At 37.9% G+C, this 24467-nt stretch overlaps 1 protein-coding gene and 1 non-coding gene across 2 annotated transcripts; one reads left to right on the top strand and one right to left on the bottom strand.

Moving 5' to 3' along the window:
- Nucleotides 1–14654: 14654 nt before the first annotated feature.
- Nucleotides 14655–14761, bottom strand: LOC133813146 (small nucleolar RNA R71). The gene has a single exon (XR_009884187.1). It is a non-coding gene; the product is annotated as a small nucleolar RNA R71 (small nucleolar RNA).
- Nucleotides 14762–15791: 1030 nt separating this feature from the next.
- LOC133834477 (uncharacterized) lies at nucleotides 15792–16538 on the top strand. The gene is made up of 2 exons (XM_062264105.1): nucleotides 15792–16190; nucleotides 16368–16538. The coding sequence occupies exons 1-2, from the start codon at nucleotides 15792–15794 to the stop codon at nucleotides 16536–16538; spliced, it is 570 nt and encodes a 189-aa protein (XP_062120089.1).
- The last annotated feature ends 7929 nt before the right edge of the window (nucleotides 16539–24467 follow it).

Genomic DNA, 24467 nt, shown 5'->3' with positions numbered 1-24467 from the left:
AATCATGAATGTCACAGATTTGATGTGATAGATAAGAGGGTCACGGGATGACCTTCTTACCAACTCCCAGGTGCCTTCTCCTATAAATATGGAGACCCTGGGACTTAATAAAGGTTGGATTCTCTATTGTAAAAAAGGCCCTGTAATCAAATATCCAGTATAGAGCAATAATACTGACTAGTGGAGTAGAAGGATTTTAACCTTTGAACCACTCAAAAAATGTGTCTTGTGTCACCTCCTTCCTTTTCTAAGATCTTATATCTATTTCGGTTCACATTTAGCACTAACCCCTTTCTCTTCATTTCTTAATTACCTGTTGGCGAAGAACTGCGTCAACACAAGTAAAGCAAATGTGTTTGAAATAAAAGAGAAGATTACAACCCTAAACAAAAGTTACAAGAAAATAGAACAAGAGAGTAAGAAGAAAAGCAATAGAATAAAATGTAAGAACAGAAACACAAGTAAACTCTCACTTACACAACCTAAGTGAAGCGGGTTGGGGATCACCAACTTGAACAAGGTTAAAAACCTTTGTCCAAAAGATTATTTCCTCCTAACTCAAGCACTAAGGGATCTCTCTTAGATATTGGAAAAGCTTTATGGAATTATCAAGCCTCAAGGTGTTTCTAGCCAAGTGCTCTAATGGATAGAAATGTTGTGTCCTTCAAGTGAGCTATAGGCTCCTATTTATAGAGTTTAGAGACACCCTTTGAATTTCAAATTCCACCAACCCCCATGGCTATTACCAATGTTTAATTGGATTAATATGAAATTAAAAATGAGATTTGGGAGTTATTTGGGTTTTTTTGAGCCGTTCAATAAAGATTAAAAAAACTGAAAAATTGGTTAGAATTACACCTGTGGCTGCGGCCAGGGACATCAGTGGCCGCAACCACTGCTCTCTGTTCCACAGGCCGCGACCACCCACATTCTATGGCTGCAGCCACTAACCAATTTCAGCACTTGAAAATGTGTTGTTTTTCCAAACCCTCCCAAATGATTTTATAACTCCCAAAACACATTATTGGGGTTAAAATCGTTTCTCTAACAACCATTTCACATATGGCTTTATGAAATTCATCTCAATATTGTGTAACACCAAATTTACACAATAAAGGGTAATATTTGGAAGTTACAAATTTGTAACACCAAATATGTTACATATTTGGATATATTTCATATATCTAAATATTGTAACTCTCTATCATATGTTACAATATGTGACACTCTTTGTGACATTTATTTAATCTAAAACATTATATTATAATATAATATTATATAATATAATATTACATTATATTATAAAATAATATAACACTAAGCCCCTACTATATAAAAGTTTTGGGTCCATCACTCAGTATTATATTAACATTTTAAATAAAAATGATAAACAACAATTAATAATATCTTAATGTTATCCATATTTTCCACTTTGGACACGTGGCGTGGCCAAACGGGCTCTCAGGAGAGGCCCGAGCCCAACCAGGGCCCAGTGAATAATGAGCAACCAAACCCTGTCGGCCCAGACCATGCCAAACCCAATAACTGGCAAGTAGCATGAGCATAGTAAAGGGGTCGGAATTGAGATGCAGGCCCGAACCACTTTCCCGGGTACACCTAATCTCTATCCTTCGAGATGTAAATTATGGTGACGGGTGATCCATTCCGAGAGACGGATCCCATCGAGTGGGATCTAGGTGAGGTCTCTAGGTCCATTGCCAATGCTCAAACCCGCCATTAAGATGTCCGCCCTAGTAAATGAACCCAAGTCTTGGTAAACGAACCTGGACACTAGTAAATGAACCTGGACCACATATCCAGGTAGAACAAGCCCAATTTTTCCTACAGCTGACGTGTCCCCAAGAAATCCTGTAGTTGGTCTCCCTGACTAACCTGCAGAATGGGATACACACGGAACATACAGTGTTCTTAGGAAATGGTACTGCCACTACTTTGACAGATCCTGTCCCCAAGATCCCCTTGGTAGCTCACGCAGATTAGTTCGAGTCAACGTACAAAGGGTAGCTGTAAGGCTTTACCATGCCTAAACCGGTCCAATGGGCCTAAATTAACAACCTTTAATCACATTACATTCTTGTATTATGGATCCGCTAGCGAGCACTTTTAATTATATCCTTATTGGGCCTGGATTACTCTGGCCCAAGTCACATGACTGCTTATAAATATGGTCATTCGTGCACTGTAGCAAGGGGTTCGATTTTCTCTTGTATGCATAAACCCTATTGAACTTGTAGAAAACCTCCATTGTTAAACTCTCTAAAGCCTAATACTAGTGACTCGTGGACTAAGGCTTATTAATGCCCCAACAACGTAAAAACTGTGACCTTATTCATTTCTTAGCCTTTCTTCCTAGCTCTTATTTCTCAATATATTTATAGTTTCTAAAACACTTAAAAATGAGTCCTTTAAAAAAAAAAATATTAGATGAGCAATAACATTAAAAACATAACTACTACAAAATTTAAAATACGAAAAATAAATTAGCACTATATTTTTTTATTTTGAAAGGAATTAACACTAATTTTAAGATTGAAAAAAAAAACGAATACTAATATAAACTAGGACAACTATTTAATAATATAAAAAATATCACGACCCGAGCCCTAGGCTGTGGCAGATATGTAATATTCATAACTTGGGAAATCAAAGGTCGAACTTTGACCCTTGTTGGAAAATGATCTTTATAAATTATCCTTTAGTTTATACCATAAAGTGCTATAATTATAAGTCCAAAAATAATGGAATAACTCCTATAATTATATATAAAAAGTATTAGTGATAAGGTTAGGATCATCTATTATTATACATAGAACAATAATATCCCCACAGTTTTGTAATCACCAAACAGTTAAATTTAATAAGTCATAAAATACCAAAATAATACTTAACATCAATCATTCCACATTCCTAACTATTACATAGCTAATTAAGAGATACAAACCATAAGGTTCCAAATTAAATACATAAACAATATTTAAAAGATAGGACTATAACTATAAATAGAACTAAGCTAAAATCACATTGGCTCCATCAATAAATCACCTTATCCCTACTCGCATTACTGGGTTCTTGGAAGGGGAGAGATATAGGGGTGAGCTTATAAAGCTTAGTAGGAAAACAACTAATATCAAATGACCAATAGTTTAATAAAAACCCGACATGGTTAGCTTTGAAAAAAAACCATATATCATCATGAATAAACCAATAATAGAGAGAAACCACAAATAGTCACAAGAGACAAGCTACACGTGCACATTACATCACCCACTAGATCCCTAATTCCTGATACCCATCATAGAAAAACGACATCCATAACCGGGTAGTCGTGCTTGATAACCACCACAAGGGGTGGCTCAGATCACATCCTGTACATGTGCTAGGTCTTTACACATACAGATGAGTAAACACCTGACCTACCTATGATGAAACTAGGTCGTGAAACAACAATATGCACAATTCATGATCAATATGGTTCTCATCAGTATAACCAAATGCAAGCAAATAGAATAACAAAAGAACATATTCCCTTTATGTTAGAAAATTGGGCAACATAACGGTTGTATGTGAATCAAACTAAAATCATAACTTGCATAGATTATTATACACTAATATATTTGGAATTCAGTGCCCTCAGAACATTCTAGAAAAGCATGAACATTAAGTTTTCAATTATTCAAACAATTTATAAAATCATAAAATTGGAATATGTCTAATGTTATTCGATACATATAAAATAAGTCCATACCCACTTGAGTTCCTATCTCCTTAGGATCACTATCCTCCATCCAAAGAGACGCTCCTAAGACCCTTATTCCTAGGTAGCTTAGTCCACTTCAAAGTCAGTCCAACAGTTCTCAATTAAACAAAAAAATATCATCATTGTAATGTACTCTTCAAATAGATTCCAATGAAATATAGTATGATACCATTCAAAGACAGTAAAAAATCTCATCTCAACCGCACACATTAGTGATTCACGGTGGCTGGTGGTAGTGCTCTGGCAAGGGTGATGGAAATTGACTTTCTGTATATCAAAACGATCATCTTCATGAGTACATCACAGAAGTACAACCCATTTGTCCAAAGAATCATCGGTGTCGAATACAAATGACTAAATCCAGGCTATTTATGGACTTGGTTATAAGAATACCTCCCCACAAATTTAGGGAAGTTGTAACATAATATTCAAATTTAAATTCAAATGAATATCTGAATAATACAAATTAAATAAAACATCCCTTAAAAATAGGGATGTATACTATGTTAACCAATCCCACATTAATAGGGATTTATTAACAACATCTCTGTGTATCACTTTAATGCCTATTCAATCTTGATCACTGCCTCAACGCGCTTTCGAGATCACCCAAAGCCTCGGGATCAATATTCCAGTTATCACCACTTCCTTGCTTGTTTAGTCGTTCGAACTCATCTCTTGAAGGAGATTGATGCTTTTGACCTTGCAACTCATGCTCGAGCGCTATAGACGTAGCTAAGAAGCCTCGTGACAATTTGTACGAGTATAATGCGTACACTTGTTAATCTTGAGCTTACTCTTTGAGCCTACATTTTGAGGCTACTTATTTATTCTCGAAATTTGGGTGTAACACTCTTTAAGATGGATAGCCTCATACTCAATGATGTGAGACGGGTCTGAAGTATACTTCCTCAGCATTGACAAATGGAACACATTTTGTGAATGCCCCAACCTCACTGGTAAGTTCAATCGATAAGTGACCTCCCTAACCCTATCGATAATCTTGAAAGGTCCAATATACCTCTGGGCTAGCTTATCCTTCACTCTAAACTCATCACACCACGCATAGGAGTAACTTTCAAGAAGACATAATCACCAACCTCATACTCAAATTCTCATAGGTGGAGATCGGCATAACTTTTCTGACGCCTTTGAACAACATTGAGTCTCTCTTTGATGTCTTTGCTCTTCTTAGTGGTACTAGCGATAATTTGTGGTCCAATAGTGACATGCTCATTTGGTTCTGCCCAACACAAGGGTGATCTGCATGATCTCCCATATAAGGCGTCATAAGGAGCCATGCCTAGATTGGCCTGGTAGCTATTGTTATAAATGAATTCCCCCAAAGACAAGTGTTCTCCTCAGCTACCTCCAAAATCCAAAATATGAGAACAAAGCATGTCCTCCAAAGTTTGGAAGGTCCTCTCAAAATTCCCATATGTTTGGGGATGGTGGGCGATTGTAACATCCCAAATTTGCTAATAAGGCTTAGTGTGTCGGGAGGGCATAAACATGTATTATGTGCCTTGATTAGTGTGTCGGGAGGGCATAAACATATATTATGTGCATTTTATGATTATATGAATTATGTGAGTTATATTATGATATGACTATTGTAGCATGTTTATGTGTATTAAGTATGCATGTGGGCCCGTTTTTTATTAGAAGGGTATTTTTCATAATTTTGACTCGTTGAGGGTATATTTGTAATATGTGTTTTATGATTTAGACCACATTATTATGTGGATATATTTGAGTTATTTGGCCCGAGACGATTCTAGTGAGAAAATTAGTAGAAAATTCACAACGGGGTTAAATACCTGGTTCGGGGTGAGCCTAGGGGTATTTTAGTAATTTAGCACATTACCAAGATTTATTGGGTAATAAGAATTATTTGGTGATTAGTTGGGGATATTGGGAGTAATTGGGAAATATGGTGTTAATTGAGGATTAGTGAGAAATGGTGGTAAAGGACAATTTTTTCCTTGAGGGCATTGAAAAGCTAAGGTTTGGGCAAGGGGTATTTTGGTATTTTCCTTAGCCTTGGATTGACTTAGTCAAGTGGAAGCCTTTAGAAATTAGGCAGTAAATAATAAACAACTCTCTCTCTCTCTCTCTCTCTCTCTTAGCTTGGTTTGGAGTTCTTTGATTTTTGAGGAGAATTGCTTGAATTTGAAGCTTGGAGGAGCATCAATTGGGTTAGGAGAAACTTAGGGTCAAATTTCTCAGCTAAGGTAGGGGTCTATACTTTGGCTTTTGGTGAATTTCTAGTTTGTTTTAGTGTTTTTGAATTTTGAACTCAAGGTTTGGGTTTTGAGTTGTGATGAGGTTTTGGCTTGGTTCTTGATATTAATATGCTACCTATGATGTGTTATTATGAGTTTAGAACTACATTATGGGTTTGGTTGAAGTTTAAGGACTGATTTTAGGGGTTTAGGTTTGGATAAAATCGTTGGAATTATGGCTTCCCAAAGTTGCATCGTGGCGCTGTTCTTGGAGCCCTGCGACTAGGATGAACTCAAAGGCTCTAGGGTTCTTCTGAACCGCCTTGGCCTCACAGCGCGTGTCATGTGCCTTTGTGGTTTGGGGCTCTTTGCCTATGGGCGCGACGCGACCCTTCAGAGGTGGGCCACAATTCTAATTAGGGAAAATGCCAAATGAGGTTTCGAGTTCCTGGGACTCAAAGCTAAGGGCTCGGGAAGGATTCTACTACTCGGTTTATTCGTTATTATGGTTGTGACTAGGGTTCACCGATCGAATCAGGAGGAAAGGGGTCATGCTCATGGTCGTGATACGTTTCTCGTTAAGGACCTAAGGTAAGAAAACTGCACCTAGACTACGGTTAAGGCTTGAGCCCAGCCATTGAACATGGTTATAACTATGATTGAGATGTCTTATTAAACATGTATGATTGTATTGAACATATTTGTGATAAAATGATTTACGGTTTTCTGTATTATCTGATTAAAAGGCTTGACTTATGAGTCAAGGGTAGGAATAGCGTGCTGAGCGCATGTCGACATTGTTAAGCCAATCCTGGAGCATGACATACACTTGATCGACCTTATGTTGCTTGGAAAACGAAGTGCCAAGTACCCTTGACTAACCTTATGGCTAGTTATTAGTAAATAGGGCTACAGGCCCCGATGTGACTCTATAGTCACTTAGCTGGATTGAATGCATGCATAGGTAGAGTTATTATTGCTAGGCTTGCCAGATAAGATTCTAAAATCTGTTATTAACTGCTTATGAGCATGTCTATGTTTTCTTGCTAAGCCTTGGCTCACGGGTACTATGTGATGTAGGTAAGGGAAGGAGAAGTTGGACCAGCCATGAGTTGGAGAGCTTCGGTGGTCGCGTGTACATATGCTGCCTGCTTGAACGCCACTGCTGGGGATTCAAAGAGGAACTAGGGTCAAACCCTAATTTTTCCGCTTAGGCTGGCATGTTTTGTATGCTCCTTTTGAGTTGTAAATAACTTTTTAAAATTTTATTTTGGAATCCCATGTACGAACTTAAACTTTCTAATGAAAGTAAATATTCATTTGACCAAATTTTTTAACCCTAACTCATTAATTACTTCTAGTTACACATTTATGTCCAAATGACTTGATTAGCGAGTCCAACACTATTTAAAATACACAGTGTAACGGTTTTGGATATCCATGATGTTACATTGGTACTCAAATTAAGCTCAGTCCCCAAAGCTTTTTATAATGCTCACCAAAACCTTGATATAAATTGAAGATCTCTATTAGAAATAATGCTTGATGGAACCCTATAATGAATCAACTATTTCTAAGACCTTGGACCATTAAAACTACTAGACATAGCTACTATTTTGGGAAACATACATAAGAAATACCATAACTTTATTTAAAACCCCAAAATAAGTATTGTGTAAAATACAAAGTAAAATAGGAAATATAGAATATGACATGAGTACCCATTGTTTAATACATAAAAACAATAAATAATAAACTTAAATTGTTTAATTGCAGAAATACATCAAAACATAATTCAAAAGACTAAAATGAAATAACGACATCCTCGATCGTCACGCAATCCATTCAGTCCGTTCATCCTCAACACACAAGCCAAGCTACCATGAATCCTTTCACCTTCCATAATCATTTTCCTGGATCAAGCTAAAAATAAATGAATGAGCCTAATGCCCAGTAAGGAAAATCTACTAACAACATACAACATATATTATAAACATAAGACTACATCATATTCATATACTATAAAACATATGACTATATAAAAACATATATCATATAGGACTACAATATTAATGGCCATTAACTCATTTACATGGCATGTGATAAAACCATCTAGATCCTTTGTCTACTAATCGAGGTAGGCTAGATCACAAGTATATGATAACCCATCTAGGTCCTCTACTAGTCGAGGTAGGGTAAATCACATTCTAAACCATGAAAATGATAAAAATCTTGGGGCTTGCTATCTAAGCAAGTCATATGCCCAAGCGACTATACAACATATTCTTGGGGCTTGCTATCTAGCAAGTCATATGCCCAAGGACTACAAAACATATTATAAATATACATATCATAACATAAACATATAAGCATATATATTCTATCCTATTTTCCTTACCAAATACTAGGATATGGAGACAAGAATAGGATTGGAACACTCCTAAGACCAACAATAAGAATTGTGAGTTTCCAAAGAAAGGAGATGAAAAAGAAGAGAACTAAATCACCAAGAAGAAACTTACCGCAAAGAAACCTTCAAAGAACTCAAATACCTAACCAATAATAATAACGAGTTAGGAACTAAATGAAAACTAAAGAAAACTAAAGAACTATGAAAAACTGAACTAAAGAATAAGAATACCTTGAATGATCTTATGAATCGATCTAAACCTCGATACCAAAATCTCTCTATATCTCACTTCCCAAGTGTTTAGAAAAACTTAGAATGATAAAGCTTTTTACCCAAAACCCAAGTGTTTCTCTCTATAGTAACCTTAGCTGCTTAGAGGCTCTGAACAATGAAGAAAATGGCTGATGACTAGGTCCTATTTATAGAGTTCAAGGAGTGAAACTAACCCCTTTTAGAATGAATAAATAAGTGAATATAAAATGAAAAATATTTGAATTTTTGTTCAACAGAAGCCCAGAACTCGGCCAAAATTGTTCAAAGGCAGATTCAAGTGATTAAGGCTATTTTTAAAATTGAAAAACCAAACTTCCAAAAATATGAAATGGAGCCGATATATCGCCCCCTATAGACGATATATCACCTCCCCCAAATTCTTGAGCCCCGTTTGGTCGTTCATGCAAAGTCGACGTGTTTTTCGTATCTTCCGTAGGCGATATATCGACCCCTATAATTGCGATATATCGACATTCGTTGATATATCAAACACGTATTTGAACTTTATCAGCTTATTTTGAATTGATTAAACAGATTTGACTGAGTTATAATACGATCCTAAAAGCTGCTGGAAGGTTCTAGAGCTTCTAGATCTTTCTTTTAATTAAACTATTCATCAAAATACTTAAATCCTTAATAAACATGCACACGACAAGTGTCACAATCTTATTAGTTCTATCTAAACCTTATAGTATAATAAATGACATCTCTATAATCAACTATATTAATCAAACCTTATGTGATAATTAATATTCTTAAACTATAGGTTTAAAATATATAAGTGTTGCTATGAGTGTCCAACTAAGTCCCAGTTTGAACCAAAATCCACTGTAACTATCATACTACAAGCTACTACTACTACTATTACTATCTAGCTAGCTAAGTAAAGTTATGGGACTCTACAAACCCCATGCAGCCAAACTATATTATCCACATAAAGTTGAGTTAGTTTAGAAGTTTTGTTATCCTTCCTAATTGGAATAAAATTAGCAGATTTGTTCATATGATCAGCAATCACCCAGACAGTGTCATGCTTTAACAATGTCAATGGTAATCTAATAACAAGGTCCATCATGATCTGGTCTCATTTCCATACTGGTATAGGCGAAGGTTGAAGCAAACATGAAGGACTTTGGTGCTCAACTTTAACCTACTAACAAACCATACACTTAGTTGCAAAGCTAGCCACATCTCTCTTCATACCTTCCCACCAGTATTGTCTTTTCAAGTCTTGGTACATATTTGTACTTCCAGGATGTACAACAAACTTAGACCTATGGGCCTCGATTGTAACGACCAATCTTCCCTTATGGTATAAGAATCCTTTCACATTTACTATCCATCCATCTAACTGCTCACTGTTTTGGATTTGATTCCAGATAAGTCTCAATATCTCATCTTGTCACTAACACTATTTAACTTGCTGAAGTAACACTAGTGTAACCACCATGTTAGAAACACAAGCAATCTCTTTTCCTTCATAGTACTGTAAATTATGATCAACCATCGTGATCATTCTTTTCCAATCCTCAAGAGCCAAACAAGACAAAGTACCATGACGTTTTCTACTTATTTCATCAACGACTACATTTTCTTTTCCAAGATGATACTGCAAAGTGAAATCATAATCTTCCATATAGTCAACCCATCTTCTTTTCCTCAAATTCAAGTCTATTTTAGTAATGAGATACTTTAAACTCTTATGATCCAAATATAATTCAAACTTTTCCCCATACAAGTAGCATCTCCAAATCTTCAAGGCAAAAATCATTGCAGCAAGTTCCAAGTCATGTGTGGGGTAGTTCTTCTCATGTGGCTTCAATTGGCGTGAAGCATAGGCAACAACCTTGCCATTCTTCATGAGAACTCCTCCTAAACAAGTACCAGAAGCATCAATGAATAACACATACAGTTCATCACTATTAGGCATAGTGAGAACAGGCGCTGTAGTCAATCTTTACTTCAGTTTTCTGAAATTTCTTCACAACTTTCATCCCACATGAACTTTAAATCCTTTCTTGTTATCTTTGTCAAAGGCATAACAAGTCAAGAGAAATTATCTACAAAGTGATGATAGTAACATGCTAACCCAAGAGAACTTTGAACCTAACCCAAGATAGAGTCTATCTTTCCAGGATAAAGAGTAATGCCTTCTTGAGATATTACATGCCCTAATAATTTGAAATCGGTCATCCAAAAGTCACATTTTTCTTTCTTAGCATATAATTGATGGTCCCTCAAAGTCTACAACACAATTGCAAGTGCTCAGCATGGTCCTCAGGTGTATTGGAATACACCAAAATATCATCAATAAAATCTACCTCAAACCTATCCAAATAGAGTCTAAAGATCCTATTCATAAGGTTTATAAATGTTTTAGGTGCATTCGTCAATCCAAATGGCATCACTAAAAACTCAAAGTGTCCATAACGTGTCCTGAAAACAGTTTAAGGAATATCATCTTCCTTAATCCTTAATTGATGATAATCAGACCTCAAGTCAATCTTGGTAAAGAACTTTGAACCTTCGAGCTGATCAAACAACCCATCTGTCCTTGGCAAAGGATACTTGTTCTTAATTGTCATCTGATTCAATTGCCTATAATCGACGTAAAGTCGCAATGACCCATCAACTTTCTTGGCAAACAAGACTGGAGCTCCCTATGGGGAAGTATTGTTCTCGATTTAACATTAATCCATCAACTCACCCAATTGCCTTTTCAATTGAGCCAACTCTGTAGGTGTCATGCGATAAGGTGCAATATAAATTGGTTGAGTCCCAGGAATAAAATTGTTGTACCCTGAAATTAGCACGAGTTCAATTACTTAGCTCGGGTACAACTGACAAATGAATATGTGAAAAAATAGCCAAGTATAATATCTGGCTAAGAGTGATGTAAATTGCTTGAGTTTGGGGGCTGGATAGCATGATACACATGTTATTATAAGACCGCTTCTCAGGATAACAATTGAGTTCGAGACTTATCATAACCAGATCCAACTTTAGGCGCTCCGAGCTTACTACGAGCTAGGGTTCAGATAGTCGTTGAACACGAGCTTGGGTGAGATATCCAGCTTGTGGAAACTTGGATAGAACGCATACTGAAGGATCTCAAGAGATTCAGAGACTCCTTATACGCTGATTAATGCTCAGGCTGTATCACATATCTATCATTTATTATCTGAGATAGCAGGAGTATATTCTATTCTGTTATCAAATCATATCCCAATGTAAATGGGAATAATCTGTATTAAATAGATACCTTATTTATTCACGTGGTTACCCATACATGCCCATGAAATTCCCCTATAAATACTAGGAATAATGGACAGGGAAGGGGACGACCATTTTTGTATTACTAAAACTCTACAGAAATTGAAAGAGAAAAGTAATAATATTGACTTGTGGACTAGGATGATTTTAACCACTGAACCACGTAAAAGTTGTGTGTTTTTGAGAGAGTGTTTATTATTTCATTACGATTTATAATTTAGCACTAATCTACCTGTTTAATTTCTTAATATACTATTGGCGAAAAGCCGCGTCAACAGTTTGGTGCTTTCATTGAGAGGAAATTAGTGCTTCACAAGTTTCAGTTGACATTCATCATGGTGCTCACTTGATCGATGCATGATAATAAGATGGAACAGCCTGGTGGGCAGGAGGCCCATCATATCGTTGTTCCCAATGAAAGGGGCCCAGATGTTCAACAACATCCTGGGAAACAACCGGTGGGTTAGGATGAAGCTGGGAGTTCAACGCCACTCCCACCAAATCCTAATCCAGGATACTTGACTGCCATCGAGATGGAAAATGCCCAGTTAAGAAGCCATCTTGCTAGGGCAAATAAGCAGATCGAAGAGGTCTTGGCTCGGTTACCCCCTCTTGCAACCGACGTTAATGTCGGAAAGAGGCAAAGTGGGTCTCATAAGTCCCATAGGAATAACTGGTTTAAACTGAGGCGTTCTTTCATAACCGCCATTTTGAGTTCTGTGCCTTCAGAGCGAAACCACTGGAGTGCTCCGCCCACTGGTCATCATAGGGGTCATCATCAGCATGTTAGTTTGTCGGTCAGGACTGTGACCACCATCATTGTGCCTTCTTCACAGATTGCCAAAAATGCCCAGAACAACTCGCGGGAAGCGGCTGGGACAAGCTCATGAAGGCAAAGTGCTCTAGCGAATCCTCCTGTGGCACAATCAGAGCCCCAGGCACAGAGAACTAGGGACGTTGGAATGGAGCCGAGGTGGGCTAATTTAGTTCGTTGATAACTCTATGATATAGAGTTAATTAGTCTTTTTTTAGACTTAGGTTTATAAGAAAAGCGTCTTGAATTGAGTCTTTAATCGTTAATGTTTTAGTTAATTTGATCTTATTTTAGAGTTGAGTTTGTTTTAGCTATTTTGGACTTAATGATTACTTTGCTTTCATTTTCTGTGATAAAGGAGCTCAAGCATGTTTGGGAAGCAAAAGGAGTGGAAAATTTGGGAAGAAATAGTGGAAACATGTTGAAATATGCAGTTTTGCTAAGAGGATTGCTACAACATTCGTGATCAGCATGGTCATCTATAGCCCAGCTGGAAAAAGTCATTGCTAAGTGGCTTTTCTAGCTAGCCTGAGGTATAAAAATAGCTACATGGGCACTCTTATGTCAGAATTATGGTGGACTAAAGAAAGGTGGGCCTAAAAGGGGAAAAGTAGTGGATTGGGCTTACTAATTTTAGAAGGGAATTATACCCTAGGGTAAAAAGGGAGCATCACGTGAAAGAGTGGGGGAGGCAGCCATTTTTTGGAGAGAAAGGGGAGTCTGCCATTTTTGGAGAGAAAAAGCAAGAAAGAAAGGAAGACACACCGGAAATCAAGGAAGAAGAGGAGGAGAACACCTAAGGAAGCTCAAGCATCAATTGAATTTGTTCTTGCTCTTGTTTCTAAACTTCATTTTATATTTTCTAGTTTGATTTCTACTCTGAATACTTATGGGATGTATTGAATTTGGATTAATGCTCTTTAACTCAGCCATGAACTATTTTTTGTGTGGCTTGAATTATTGATGAACCCTATGTCATAGTGTAGTAATTTCTTGCACCTTATTTTAGTGAAATCTCTCTTGTTCTTTCAAGTGAGCTTATTGTTAACTTCTTGTTGTTGTTTGGCCAGCAATGGCAATATTATTTCATTATGTTTGATGCTAGAAGGATTAAATATAATGGAAAGAACTTGGATGACACAAGTCATAATCTATATTAGGTTATGTTAGTAAGTAACATAGGGATGTGTTATTTGCCTTGTGTAACTTTTGATATTTGAACCTTGAATTTGTATTCTTAAATCTGATTTGGCATAGGAATATGTTTAATTAGGTAAAAGAATTAATATCATGAAATTTGGGAAAGTTTTATGAGTTTTTATTGAATTCTTGTTAACCTGGGAGTTTTGCTAAAATATTGTTGCTGCAATCTGTTCAGTGTAATTGACATAGGGGGAGTTAATAATTCAAGTCCATTTTACAGTCCATGTGTTTCTTTTGAATTACTTTAAGGTTGAAGGAGTTGAGGGTGATAATAATATCGCTAATGCGATTGCTATGGCTGATGATAGAGAGAGAGCCATAAGGGAGTATGCTACCCCATTGTTCAATGAGCTTAATCTGGGTATTGCTAGGCATGAAATACAAGCACCCCAATTCGAATTAAAACATGTGATGTTCCAAATGTTGCAAACAGTGGGTCAATTTAGTGGGCTGCCTTCTGAGGATCCTCATCTTCATCTTCGTTCATTTTTGGAGGTGAACGATTCTTTCAAGCTACAAGTTGTGAGTGACGAGGCCCTAAGGTTGAAATTGTTACCCTTCTCTTTGAGGGATTAAGCTAGAGCTTGGCTCAACACCCTTCCTCCCGACTCGATGACTACATGGAATGAGTTGGCTGAAAAATTCTTGATGAAGTACTTTCCTCCTACCAAAAATGCCAAGTTTCGCAATGAAATCATGTCTTTTCAGCAGCTGGAAGATGAATCCTTTTGTGAAGCTTAGGAGAGATTTAAAGAGTTATTGAGAAAGTACCCACGCCATGGGATTCTGCATTATATACACATGGAAACATTCTATAATGGACTCAATTCTTCCACTCGCATGGTGTTGGATGCTTCAACTAATAGGGCTATTCTATCTAAGTCTTAGAATGAAGCCTATGAGATTTTGGAAAGGAATGCTAGCAACAATTACCAATGGTTCAATGCTAGAGCCTCAACAAGTCGAAAAGTAGCAGGTGTACTTGAAGTGGATGCATTGACAACTTTGACCGCTCAAGTTTCATCAATGACTAACCTTCTCAAGAATATGAGTTTGGGGGGAATGGTACAACCACCTGCTATGAGACAAGTTGCTGATGTGTCTTATGTTTATTGTGGAGATGGGCACACATTTGAGAGTTGTCTTTCGAATCCCGGTTCGGTTTGTTATGTGGGGTATCAAAATGCCAATCGTAATAACCCATATTCAAACTCTTATAATCCGGGGTGGAGGCAACATCCAAATTTCTCATGTTGGGGGGGGGGGGGGGGGTCAAAGAGCTAGTTCAAGCGGAGCACCAATGCAAAACAAGCCTACATTGGAGAGTTTAATGAAAGAATATATGGCCAAGAATGATGTTGTGATTCAAAGCCAAGCGCCCTCCTTGAGGAACCTAGAGATTCAAATGGGGAAGCTAGCTAATGAGTTGAGGAATAAACCACTAGGCACCTTGCCTAGTGACACCAAAAATCCAAAGAGAGATGGTAAAGAGCAATGCAAGGTGATCACTTTGAGGAGTGGTAAAAATCTGGAGTCGAATGAGGACAATCCTAAGAGAAAAAATGAGCCCACTTCAATCCAAAGTAGTGTGGAAAAAGAAAAAAGAGTTGGGAGTTCGAATATGTCCAATACTGATCCTGAAGCAAATGTTGCAGGAATTCCTCTGGAAAATGCATTAGAGAAGCTAATTAGCAAGCCACCTCCACCATTTCCTCAGCGATTTCAAAAGTAGCAACAAGATAGCTAATTTCGAAGATTTTTGGATGTTTTGAAGCAACTCCACATCAACATACCTCTGGAGGAAACTTTGGAAAAATGCCTAATTATGTGAAGTTCTTGAAAGATATTTTGACAAAGAAGAAAAGGCTTGGAAAATTTGAAACGGTTTCTTTAACTGAAGGTTGTAGTGCTATTTTGAAGAATAAAATTCCTCCAAAGTTGAAGGATCCAGGCAGTTTCACAATTCCAATTTCTATTGGGGGACAAGAAGTTGGTAAAGCTCTTTGTGATTTGGGAGATAGTCTTAATTTGATGCCCATGTCCATTTTTAAGAAGTTAGGAATTGGAGAAGCAAGGCCAACTACACTCACTTTGCAATTAGCTGACCGTTCTATGGTGCATCCAGAGGGAAAGATTGAAGGCGTCTTAGTACAAGTTGACAAGTTCATTTTTCCGGCGGATTTTATTATTCTTGACTATGAGGAAGAAAGGGATGTACCGATCATCTTGGGGAGACCATTTCTTGCCACCGGGAGGACGTTGATAGATGTTGAAAAATGAGAGCTCACCATTCGAGCTCAAGATGAACAAGTCACATGCAAGGTTTTTAATCCTATACGCTCTCCTGATGAAGTTGAAGCTTTTTTGGCCATAAGTGCTTCTAACTTCAAGTTGATTGAAAAGATGCATGAAAAGCATAACAAGGGAGTGAAGAAAAATGCCCCTTTTGAAGAAATTGAGAAAGGTGGTGAGCCATGGATAAGTAAGGAAGAAGAACCATCTCATCTTCCAAAGCTACCGAAGAAAAAGAAGAAGAAAAAGAAACATAGTAGAAATCCTTAATCACAAATGTTGGAAGTTGGGAAGAGAGTGTTTTTCTCAAACTCTCTAGTGACATCAAGTTGTGATGGTGGGTTCTTAGTGAACAAGGTGTTTCCTAATGGTGTGGTGGAATTATATGATGAACATTTGAAGAGAGCATTTAAGGTAACAAGGAAAGGAGCAAAGTTTGGGGGAAGCGAGGTTGAGCAATACCAAACCTCGGTTTCCTTGAAAGATCCTTAGAAAAAAAGTGAAGTTTGGGTTGCTATGGTTTTTGGAGGATCCATTTGTAAAGCAACTCAAAGAAAGAAAGATTAAAAATGCATTAAAAAATAATAGAAAAAAATAAATGATGAAATATGTATATATATATACATATGTTTAAGAAAATAGAAAAAAAAATCAATTTAAAAAAAAATGAAAAAATATATATTAGTGTTTTTAGTTGTTTTCATTTTAATTTTTGTTATGTTAATTTCATTTTAGTGTAATGTTGTTTTTGGAAGTAGTGTTACGTTTGTTCTTGTGTTTCATGGGTTCAAAGGTGAGAAATTGGTATTCTGGAAGTAAATTCTGGGTCTGATGGTTTTGGGAACTTTTTGCTTTAGCAACCACAGAGCAAAAATTTCCGAAAAAAAAAGAGGAGTTTCGTCAAAAAATTTGCTGAAGCAAAAATTTGGCAATTTGAAGCAGGCACAATTTGAACAGGGCGTGGCCTCACTCGGAAAAGGAAAAAAAAATAATAATCCCAAGCTACTCAAGACCATACCCTAACCCGAATGCCCTCATTCCTTTTTCCCTTCGTGCGTTTGTCTTTTTCCCAAGCCACCACCACCATTTTCCTCACCTCCGAGCACCATCGCCTGCAAAATCAGCACCAAACCCAGCTCCGCCTCCCTCTTTCCTGTGAGATCCCCGAACCCAGGTCGAGAGTCCCCAGGCATCTGCCTTTGCTTCCCATCACCCCACGAGCCCCATTCGTAGCCACTCCGAGCTCCCTGTCCAAGAACCCAGCCACACCTCGCCTTCCTTGAGCTCCGCCCTTCTGCAAGAAACCTGATCCTGTCATGCCCAGAAAACCCTGAGAGAATCCAGCCCAGAAAGCGAATCCTAGGAGCTCCATGAGCATCACCAAGAACTCTCCATCTGCAACTAGCTGTGCCTCACCCAAGCATCGAGTGACCTAGCTGCGCATCCCTTTAGCAGAGCCTGCATATTCGTTGAATGAGCATTTCTGAACTCTAGTCCCAAATTTGATTTTGTTTATGTCTGTTTCTTTGTATTCTCTGTTTTAGGTGTAGTTCTTGCTTACTGGAAATTTTGTGTTGTGTTATACTTTGGTCTCAATTGTTGATAATGAATTTTGTGTTTTGTGTAATGGGTGCTCTGTGTTGTACTTAGTTAGTTATGTTTCTTTGGTGATTTTTGTGCAGTGAGCATCGGAATTTGAGTCATTTTCCTTGTGTTTTGTTGCTAGGAAGGTACTTTGTTAATATAGTTATCTTTGTTTTATTTTTAGTTTTTCTTTGTCTTGTTGTGTTGCCGTTCTTTTGAGGATATTATTTTTCTTTGTTAGTGTTCACTACGGGACTCGATGACGTTCTTAAAAAAAAAACCTACAAAAATATAATAAATCTAAGTTGAAGCTGAATGTCATTCTTGCTTGAGTTTTTAAACTAAATTCTTTGGGTATAAATGTTGCTAGCAATTGATTGATGAGAGTGTTCCTCTTTTTATTGTGTGCATAACTTGATTAAACATTTTTTAAACCCTAGAAAGAGCTAGTTTCTTGTGAGAGCTTAAGTTTCTAGAATTACATAGTGATTGTCCTTGAGGCGAAATCCTAGGAAACACCACACCGATGACATGATTTAGGCCATCCCTGGACCATTTGAGCCTTTGAAGCCTACCCTTTACACATTTTTATCCCTAGTCACCTCGTTGAGCTTAAGTGACATCTTCTTGCTTAGCCACTTATTAGCCTAGCTATAAATAATAGCCTATTTTCACCATACCCTTTGGCACCTTGATCTTTATAGGATTTATTTGTTGTTGTCTTTTGGGGGATTGAGAGGAATAGAGAGCGTGAGAGGCATTGGGTGAGCATTTTCATTTTCTTCTTTTTCTTATTTTCACCATTGGGGACAATGTTGAATTTTAAGTTTGGGGGGAGACTATATTCTCATTTTTCTTGTTCTCTTGCCAACTAGTTGTTTATCTTCATTCTAAAAGAAAAATATAGAAAATCCAAAAAAAAAAAAAAAGAATTCAAAAGAAAAGATTATAGAGTGCACTCCCTTGCATCAAAGCAAAGTTTAAAAAAAAAAAGTAATCAAGTATGCTTGTAAATAAGTTTGGGGGTGTAACTCATCAACGAAAAGGAAAGTTTATTTTAGTTGTTTTTGTATGTTAGTAATAAATGCTAGTGGCAAGAGTTATATTTTGTTGTGGGAAATTCTTTGGGAAAATTAATGTGTGCATTGATTTAGGTCCTAGAAAGATTGAGGTGCTTAGGGTGATTCGAGCCAAAATTAATATCTATTATCCTACATTCACCCTAGCCTATCATTACAAGTTTGATAAAGTTCTATTGATCTTTGGTGTGGTGTTTGTCTACATTAGTGGAGAGGAAATCACTAAGTAACTTATGGAGGCATTATTTAAGCTTTAGGACCAAGGTCTAGTTTGATTTTTGGTTATTGAAAATGTTTAGGAAAAGCTATGCATGCACTAAAGGGTGAAACACTTGACTCATATTTTGACAGCAACATTAATGCTTGAAGAGTTTAGTTTAAAGCTTGTGTAAGTTAGAAATTTAGCTTCTCTTATTCAAAATAAATTCCCGAGAGCCTTCCCCTTTTTAACATTGGCAAAGCAGAGGATATCCTCTCTTGTTGTGTCTTGTCTTTGATGTTTTCCTTGTTCTTTTGTTGTTCAATTTGTTTGTCTTTTGTTATTTTTTTTAGATTCATCACTCGAGGACAGGCAATGTCATAAGTTTGGGAGTGTGATAACTCAATGATATAGAGTTATTTAGTCTTCTTTTAGACTTGAGTTTATAAGAAAAGCGTGTTGAATTGAGTCTTTAATCGTTAATGTTTTAGTTAATTTGATCTTTGTGTTTTGTGTAGTTTAATTTTAGAGTTGAGTTTGTTTTAGCTATTTTGGACTTAAATAATTACTTTGCTTTCATTTTCTGTGATAAAGGAGCTCAAGCTAGTTTGGGAAGCAAAAGGAGTGGAAAATTTGGCAAGAAATAGTGGAAACATGCTGAAATATGTAGTTTTGCTAAGAGGCTGCAGCATTCTTGAGTAGCGTGGTCAACTATAGCCCGGCTGGAAAAAGTCACTGCTAAGTGGCTTTTCGAGCTAGCCTGAGGTGTAAAAATAGCCACATGGGCACTCTTATGTAAGAATTATGGTGGACTAAAGAAAGGTGGGCCTAAAAGGGGAAAAGTAGTAGATTGGGCTTACTAATTTTATAATGGAATTGTACCCTAGGGAAAAAAAGGGAGCATCACGTGAAAGAGTGGGGGAGGCAGCCATTTTTTTAAGACAAAGGGGAGTCTGTCATTTTTGAGAGAAAAAGCAAGAAAGAAAGGAAGACACACCGGAAATCAAGGAAGAAGAGGAGGAGAACACATAAGGAAGCTCAAGCATCAATTGAATTTGTTCTTGCTCTTGTTTCTAAACTTCATTTTATATTTTCTAATTTGATTTCTACTCTGAATACTTATGGGCTGTATTGAATTGGGATTAATGCTCTTTAACTCATCCATGAACTATTTTTTGTGTGGCTTGAATTGTTGATAAACCCTATGTCATAGTGTAGTAATTTCTTACACCTTATTTTAGTGAGATCTCTCTTGTTCATTCAAGTATGCGTATTGTTAACTTCTTCTTGTTGTTTGGCCAGCAGTGGCAAGATTATTTAATTATGTTTGATGCTGGAAGGATTAAATATAATGGAAAGAACTTGGATGACACAAATCATAATCTATATTAGGCTATGTTAGTAAGTAACATAGGGATGTGCTATTTGCCTTGTGTAACTTTTGAGAATTGAACCTTGAATTTGTATTCTTAAATCTAATTTGGCATAGGAATATGTTCAATTAGGTAAAAGAATTAATATCATGAAATTTGGTAAAGTTTTATGAGTTTTTATTGAATTCTTGTTAACCTGGGCATTTTGCTAAAATATTGCTGCCGCAATTTGTTCAGTATAATTGACATAGAGGGAATTAATAATTCAAGTCCATTTTATAATCCACATGTTTCTTTCGAATTAATTTGTTTAGTGCAGTTTTAATTTCAGTATTTTTATCTTTGTAATATTTTTTTTAGCTCACAAACAACCCATTAATTGTCAATATCTTTAAGTTGTTTAGTAATTGTTTTGCCTATTTTTCTATTTTGCAATCCATGTGGAGACGATCTACTTATCACTATATTACTTGTGTGACAGCGTATACTTGTGTATTTAAATCTATTAAAATTTTCACAATAGTCGTCCTAATGGAATGAGGATAGCCTCGCCAATAAAGCATCCTTCGTCACTAGTAAGATATCCAACACCACCTCGCCCACAACGAGATGCTCCAGCTCGAAGGAACAGTAGGAGAAATTCTCCACTGGCTGTAAATACTTACGCCCCATGGATGCGTGTTGAGAACCTAGGTCCTCGATCTTAACCGCGAGCCGTAAGTTTTGCAAATGGAAGTTACTAGACAGAGAGCCGGTGTGACGGCAGGTCCGAGAGCGACCTAAGAAATCACTTGAGTTCAGCAGAAAGTCCTCAATATTATCCACAGCTCGACCTGCGTGGTCATTTGAACTCACAAAGAAGGTATACAGCTCGGAATGAGGATGTTACTCGGCATGAGGGAGGTCCGTCCATTGAACGTGACAAAGGGAATGTCCCGCCTAACCAAGCTCGAACTTGGAGGGACGACAACCCACCAAACGTGTATAATAGGATGGGAGTTTTTGAAAACCCCCCAGCTAACCTAGGGACCAATGACCAAACCCTTTAAAGACTAGCTTTTATGGAAGAGCAAATGAAAAGACGATTGTGACTCAGATGAGGAGTTCGAACCTTTTTCTCCAAACATTGTAGTGGCTACATATCCTATTGGATTTTGGATGCCGAACATGCCGAAATTTGATGGAAATGCAGATTCGTTCGATCACTTCAGGATGTTTAACAGTATGATTATGGCCCACAATGTCAGGCTCGATCTAAGATGTATCTTGTTCCCTGCAACTATGGTCGGACCTGCTAGACAATGGTTTAAACAATATAAGAAGGATTAAATAAGCTCATAGAAGAAATTTTCTTCTGAGTTTAAAATAGCATTTTGAGCTTCACATGAAGATCGTGTTGAAGCTGATTCATTGGTTAATGTAAAGCAGCAACCTGGTGAAACACTAACATACCTGAGTAGATTTTCCAATGTTGTTGTGTGAGCTAGGGATGTTGATGATAGCTCCAAGATCATGGAAATGAGAGCGAGAAACCTAGTGGGAGGCGACTTGTGGCAAGAACTCCAACGAAAAGGAGTTAAAAGCGTAGATGAATTTCTGGCTCGTGCTTAAGAGTGGATAAACCTGGAGGAGGCACGAGCTTCTGTCGCAGGAGCCAGCCGAGCCCCTGTCTAACCCAATGGAGCGGTGACAGATGTTGCAGCTACGACTCATCCGTTATCCAGAATAACCAAGGAGGAAATAACAAGAGGAAGGGGAATGGTGAGAGCGACTAGAATGGGACGAAAAAGAACAAGTCTGTGGAGAGATTCAAGCCCATTTACGCCACCTACACCGACCTAACAGACACCTGAGAGCGTATTTTCCTGGCTAATTCTAATCACCTCCCATGGAAGAAGCCAGAACCTTTAAGGCACCAGAAGGGGAAGAGAGATCCTTCAAAGTTTTGCCGATTCCACAACGACATTGGTCATAACATTGATGATAGCCGACAACTAAAGGATGAAATTGAGACTTTCATTCGAGCTGGACCATTAGCCCAGTACGCCATAAATTGAGTAGTTCCCAATCAACCTGCCGGGAAAAATCCTCAGCCAATTCCAGAAGCTCCAACAGGTCAACCTGGAGCTCAGATGAATCAGGTTGACCCTCCCCCGAAAGTAGGAGGAGATATAACCACTATTGCTGGAGGGCCTCATTTGGTGGGCACGAGCAGCGGGGCCCAAAAGAGGTATATAAATGAGTTGAAAACTCATAAGGTGTGGAGTTTTTCCTGGAGCAGCGGTTATCGAAACAACAGCGGTTGGAAAAACAACCAATCATTTTCATGGAAGAGGATGCTAGCCACGTCCAATTCCCACACAATGATACGCTGGTGGTAACTGTGCAGCTTGCTAACCAAAGGGTACAGAGAATACTGGTGGATAACCGAAGTTCCGTAAATTTACTTTTCAGGTTCACCCTAGAAAATATGGGATTTTCTGTAACTAATTTGAAGATGACCTCAATGACTCTGTACGAGTTCTCGGGTGAAGGAGCAGCGACCATAGGGATAATCGGACTGGTAGTGACATTGGGAGAAGAGTCACGAGCTATCTCTAAAATACTCGAGTTCGTGGTAATCAATTGTTCGACCGCATATAACATGATTTTGGGTCGACCTGCACTGATGGCATTTGAAGCCATCACTTGAATCCGACTCCTGGCAATAAAATTCCCCTTAACCTCAGGGATATTCAAAGTAAGAGGAGACCAGATCGCGCGCCAGAGAATGCTATAGCATTTCTATAAAGGGAAATTCACAACCCGGGTAGCAAGCAATGGTCATAAGTGAAGGAGGTGAGGAGTCCCAAGGAATGGAAGTCACCCGTGGGATGGAAGAACCTCAAGAAGAAAATGGCGAGGTCGTCCAACGTGACGACTTTGATCAGCGGGTAGGCGAAGACAGGTGTGAGCTTAAAGGCATAGAAGAGCTCGAGAAAATAAACATTGACCCGAAAGAACCTTCAAGAGTTGTAAACATTGAGAAAAATCTTGAAGTCGAAAGGAAGAAGGAGCTGGTCAAGTTTCTACAGAAGAACCTGGATGTTTTCGCCTGGCCACATGAGGATATGGTGGGAATCAGTCCTAGTATAATAATGCATACTTTAAACTTGGACAAGAGTGTGCCTGCAAAGTCCCAAAAAATGAAGGCTTTTGGGGACAGTACGAGCTGAAGCATTAGAAGAAGAAGTAGCTCGCCTACTAAAATGCGGATTTATCAGGGAAGAAAAATACCCGATCTGGGTTGCTAACCCCGTGCTGATCCCGAAACCAAACGGGAATTGGAGAACTTGTATTGATTTCTCTGACCTCAACAAGGCTTGTCCCAAAAACTGTTTCCCACTAGCCGCTCACGAGCTCATACCTTTCATGGATGCGTATTATGGATATAACCAGATCGCGATGAACCCTGCAGACCAAGAGCATACAAGTTTCATGACCGAGCATAACGTATATTGCTACAAAGTTATGCCATTTGGCTAAAAAACGTCGGGGCTACATACCAACGGTTGGTCAATAAGATGTTTGCTAACTAGACCGAGAGAAATATTGAGGTGTATGTCGATGATATCCTCGTCAAATCAAAGACTTCCAATAACCATGTATCTGATCTGGAAGAATGTTTTGGCATATCGAGAAAGTATGACATGAAGTCGAATCCCTAGAAATGCACTTTCGAAGTTGTGTTTGTGAAGTTTCTAGGGTTTATAGTTAACACAAGGGGGATAGAGGCGAATCCGAAAAAAGTTAGGTCGTTACTAAAATGCCTTCGCCCAAGCTGCGTAAGAAAGTAGAAAGCCTAATTGAAATGGTGGCGGCTCTAAACCGTTTCATTTCAAAATCCACTGACAAGTGTCTATCATTCTACAACTTGCTCAGGGGAAACAAGAAATTTGAGTGGACCGAAGAATGCGAACAAGAA

This window comes from Humulus lupulus, chromosome 1, assembly GCF_963169125.1.
Source record: "Humulus lupulus chromosome 1, drHumLupu1.1, whole genome shotgun sequence".
Lineage (NCBI taxonomy): Eukaryota > Viridiplantae > Streptophyta > Magnoliopsida > Rosales > Cannabaceae > Humulus > Humulus lupulus.
The sequence above is the reverse complement of the archived record's forward strand: the minus strand, read 5'-3'. Positions and strand labels throughout refer to the sequence as shown.

What these genes read in the sequence shown, in the direction of transcription:
- LOC133834477 (XM_062264105.1), top strand. Translation starts at nt 15,792, where the DNA reads ATGCCTAATTATGTGAAGTTCTTGAAAGATATTTTGACAAAGAAGAAA. An exon ending in ACTATGAGGAAGAAAGGGAT is followed by an intron (nt 16,191 to 16,367) that starts GTACCGATCATC and finishes TCTAACTTCAAG; the next exon opens with TTGATTGAAAAGATGCATGA.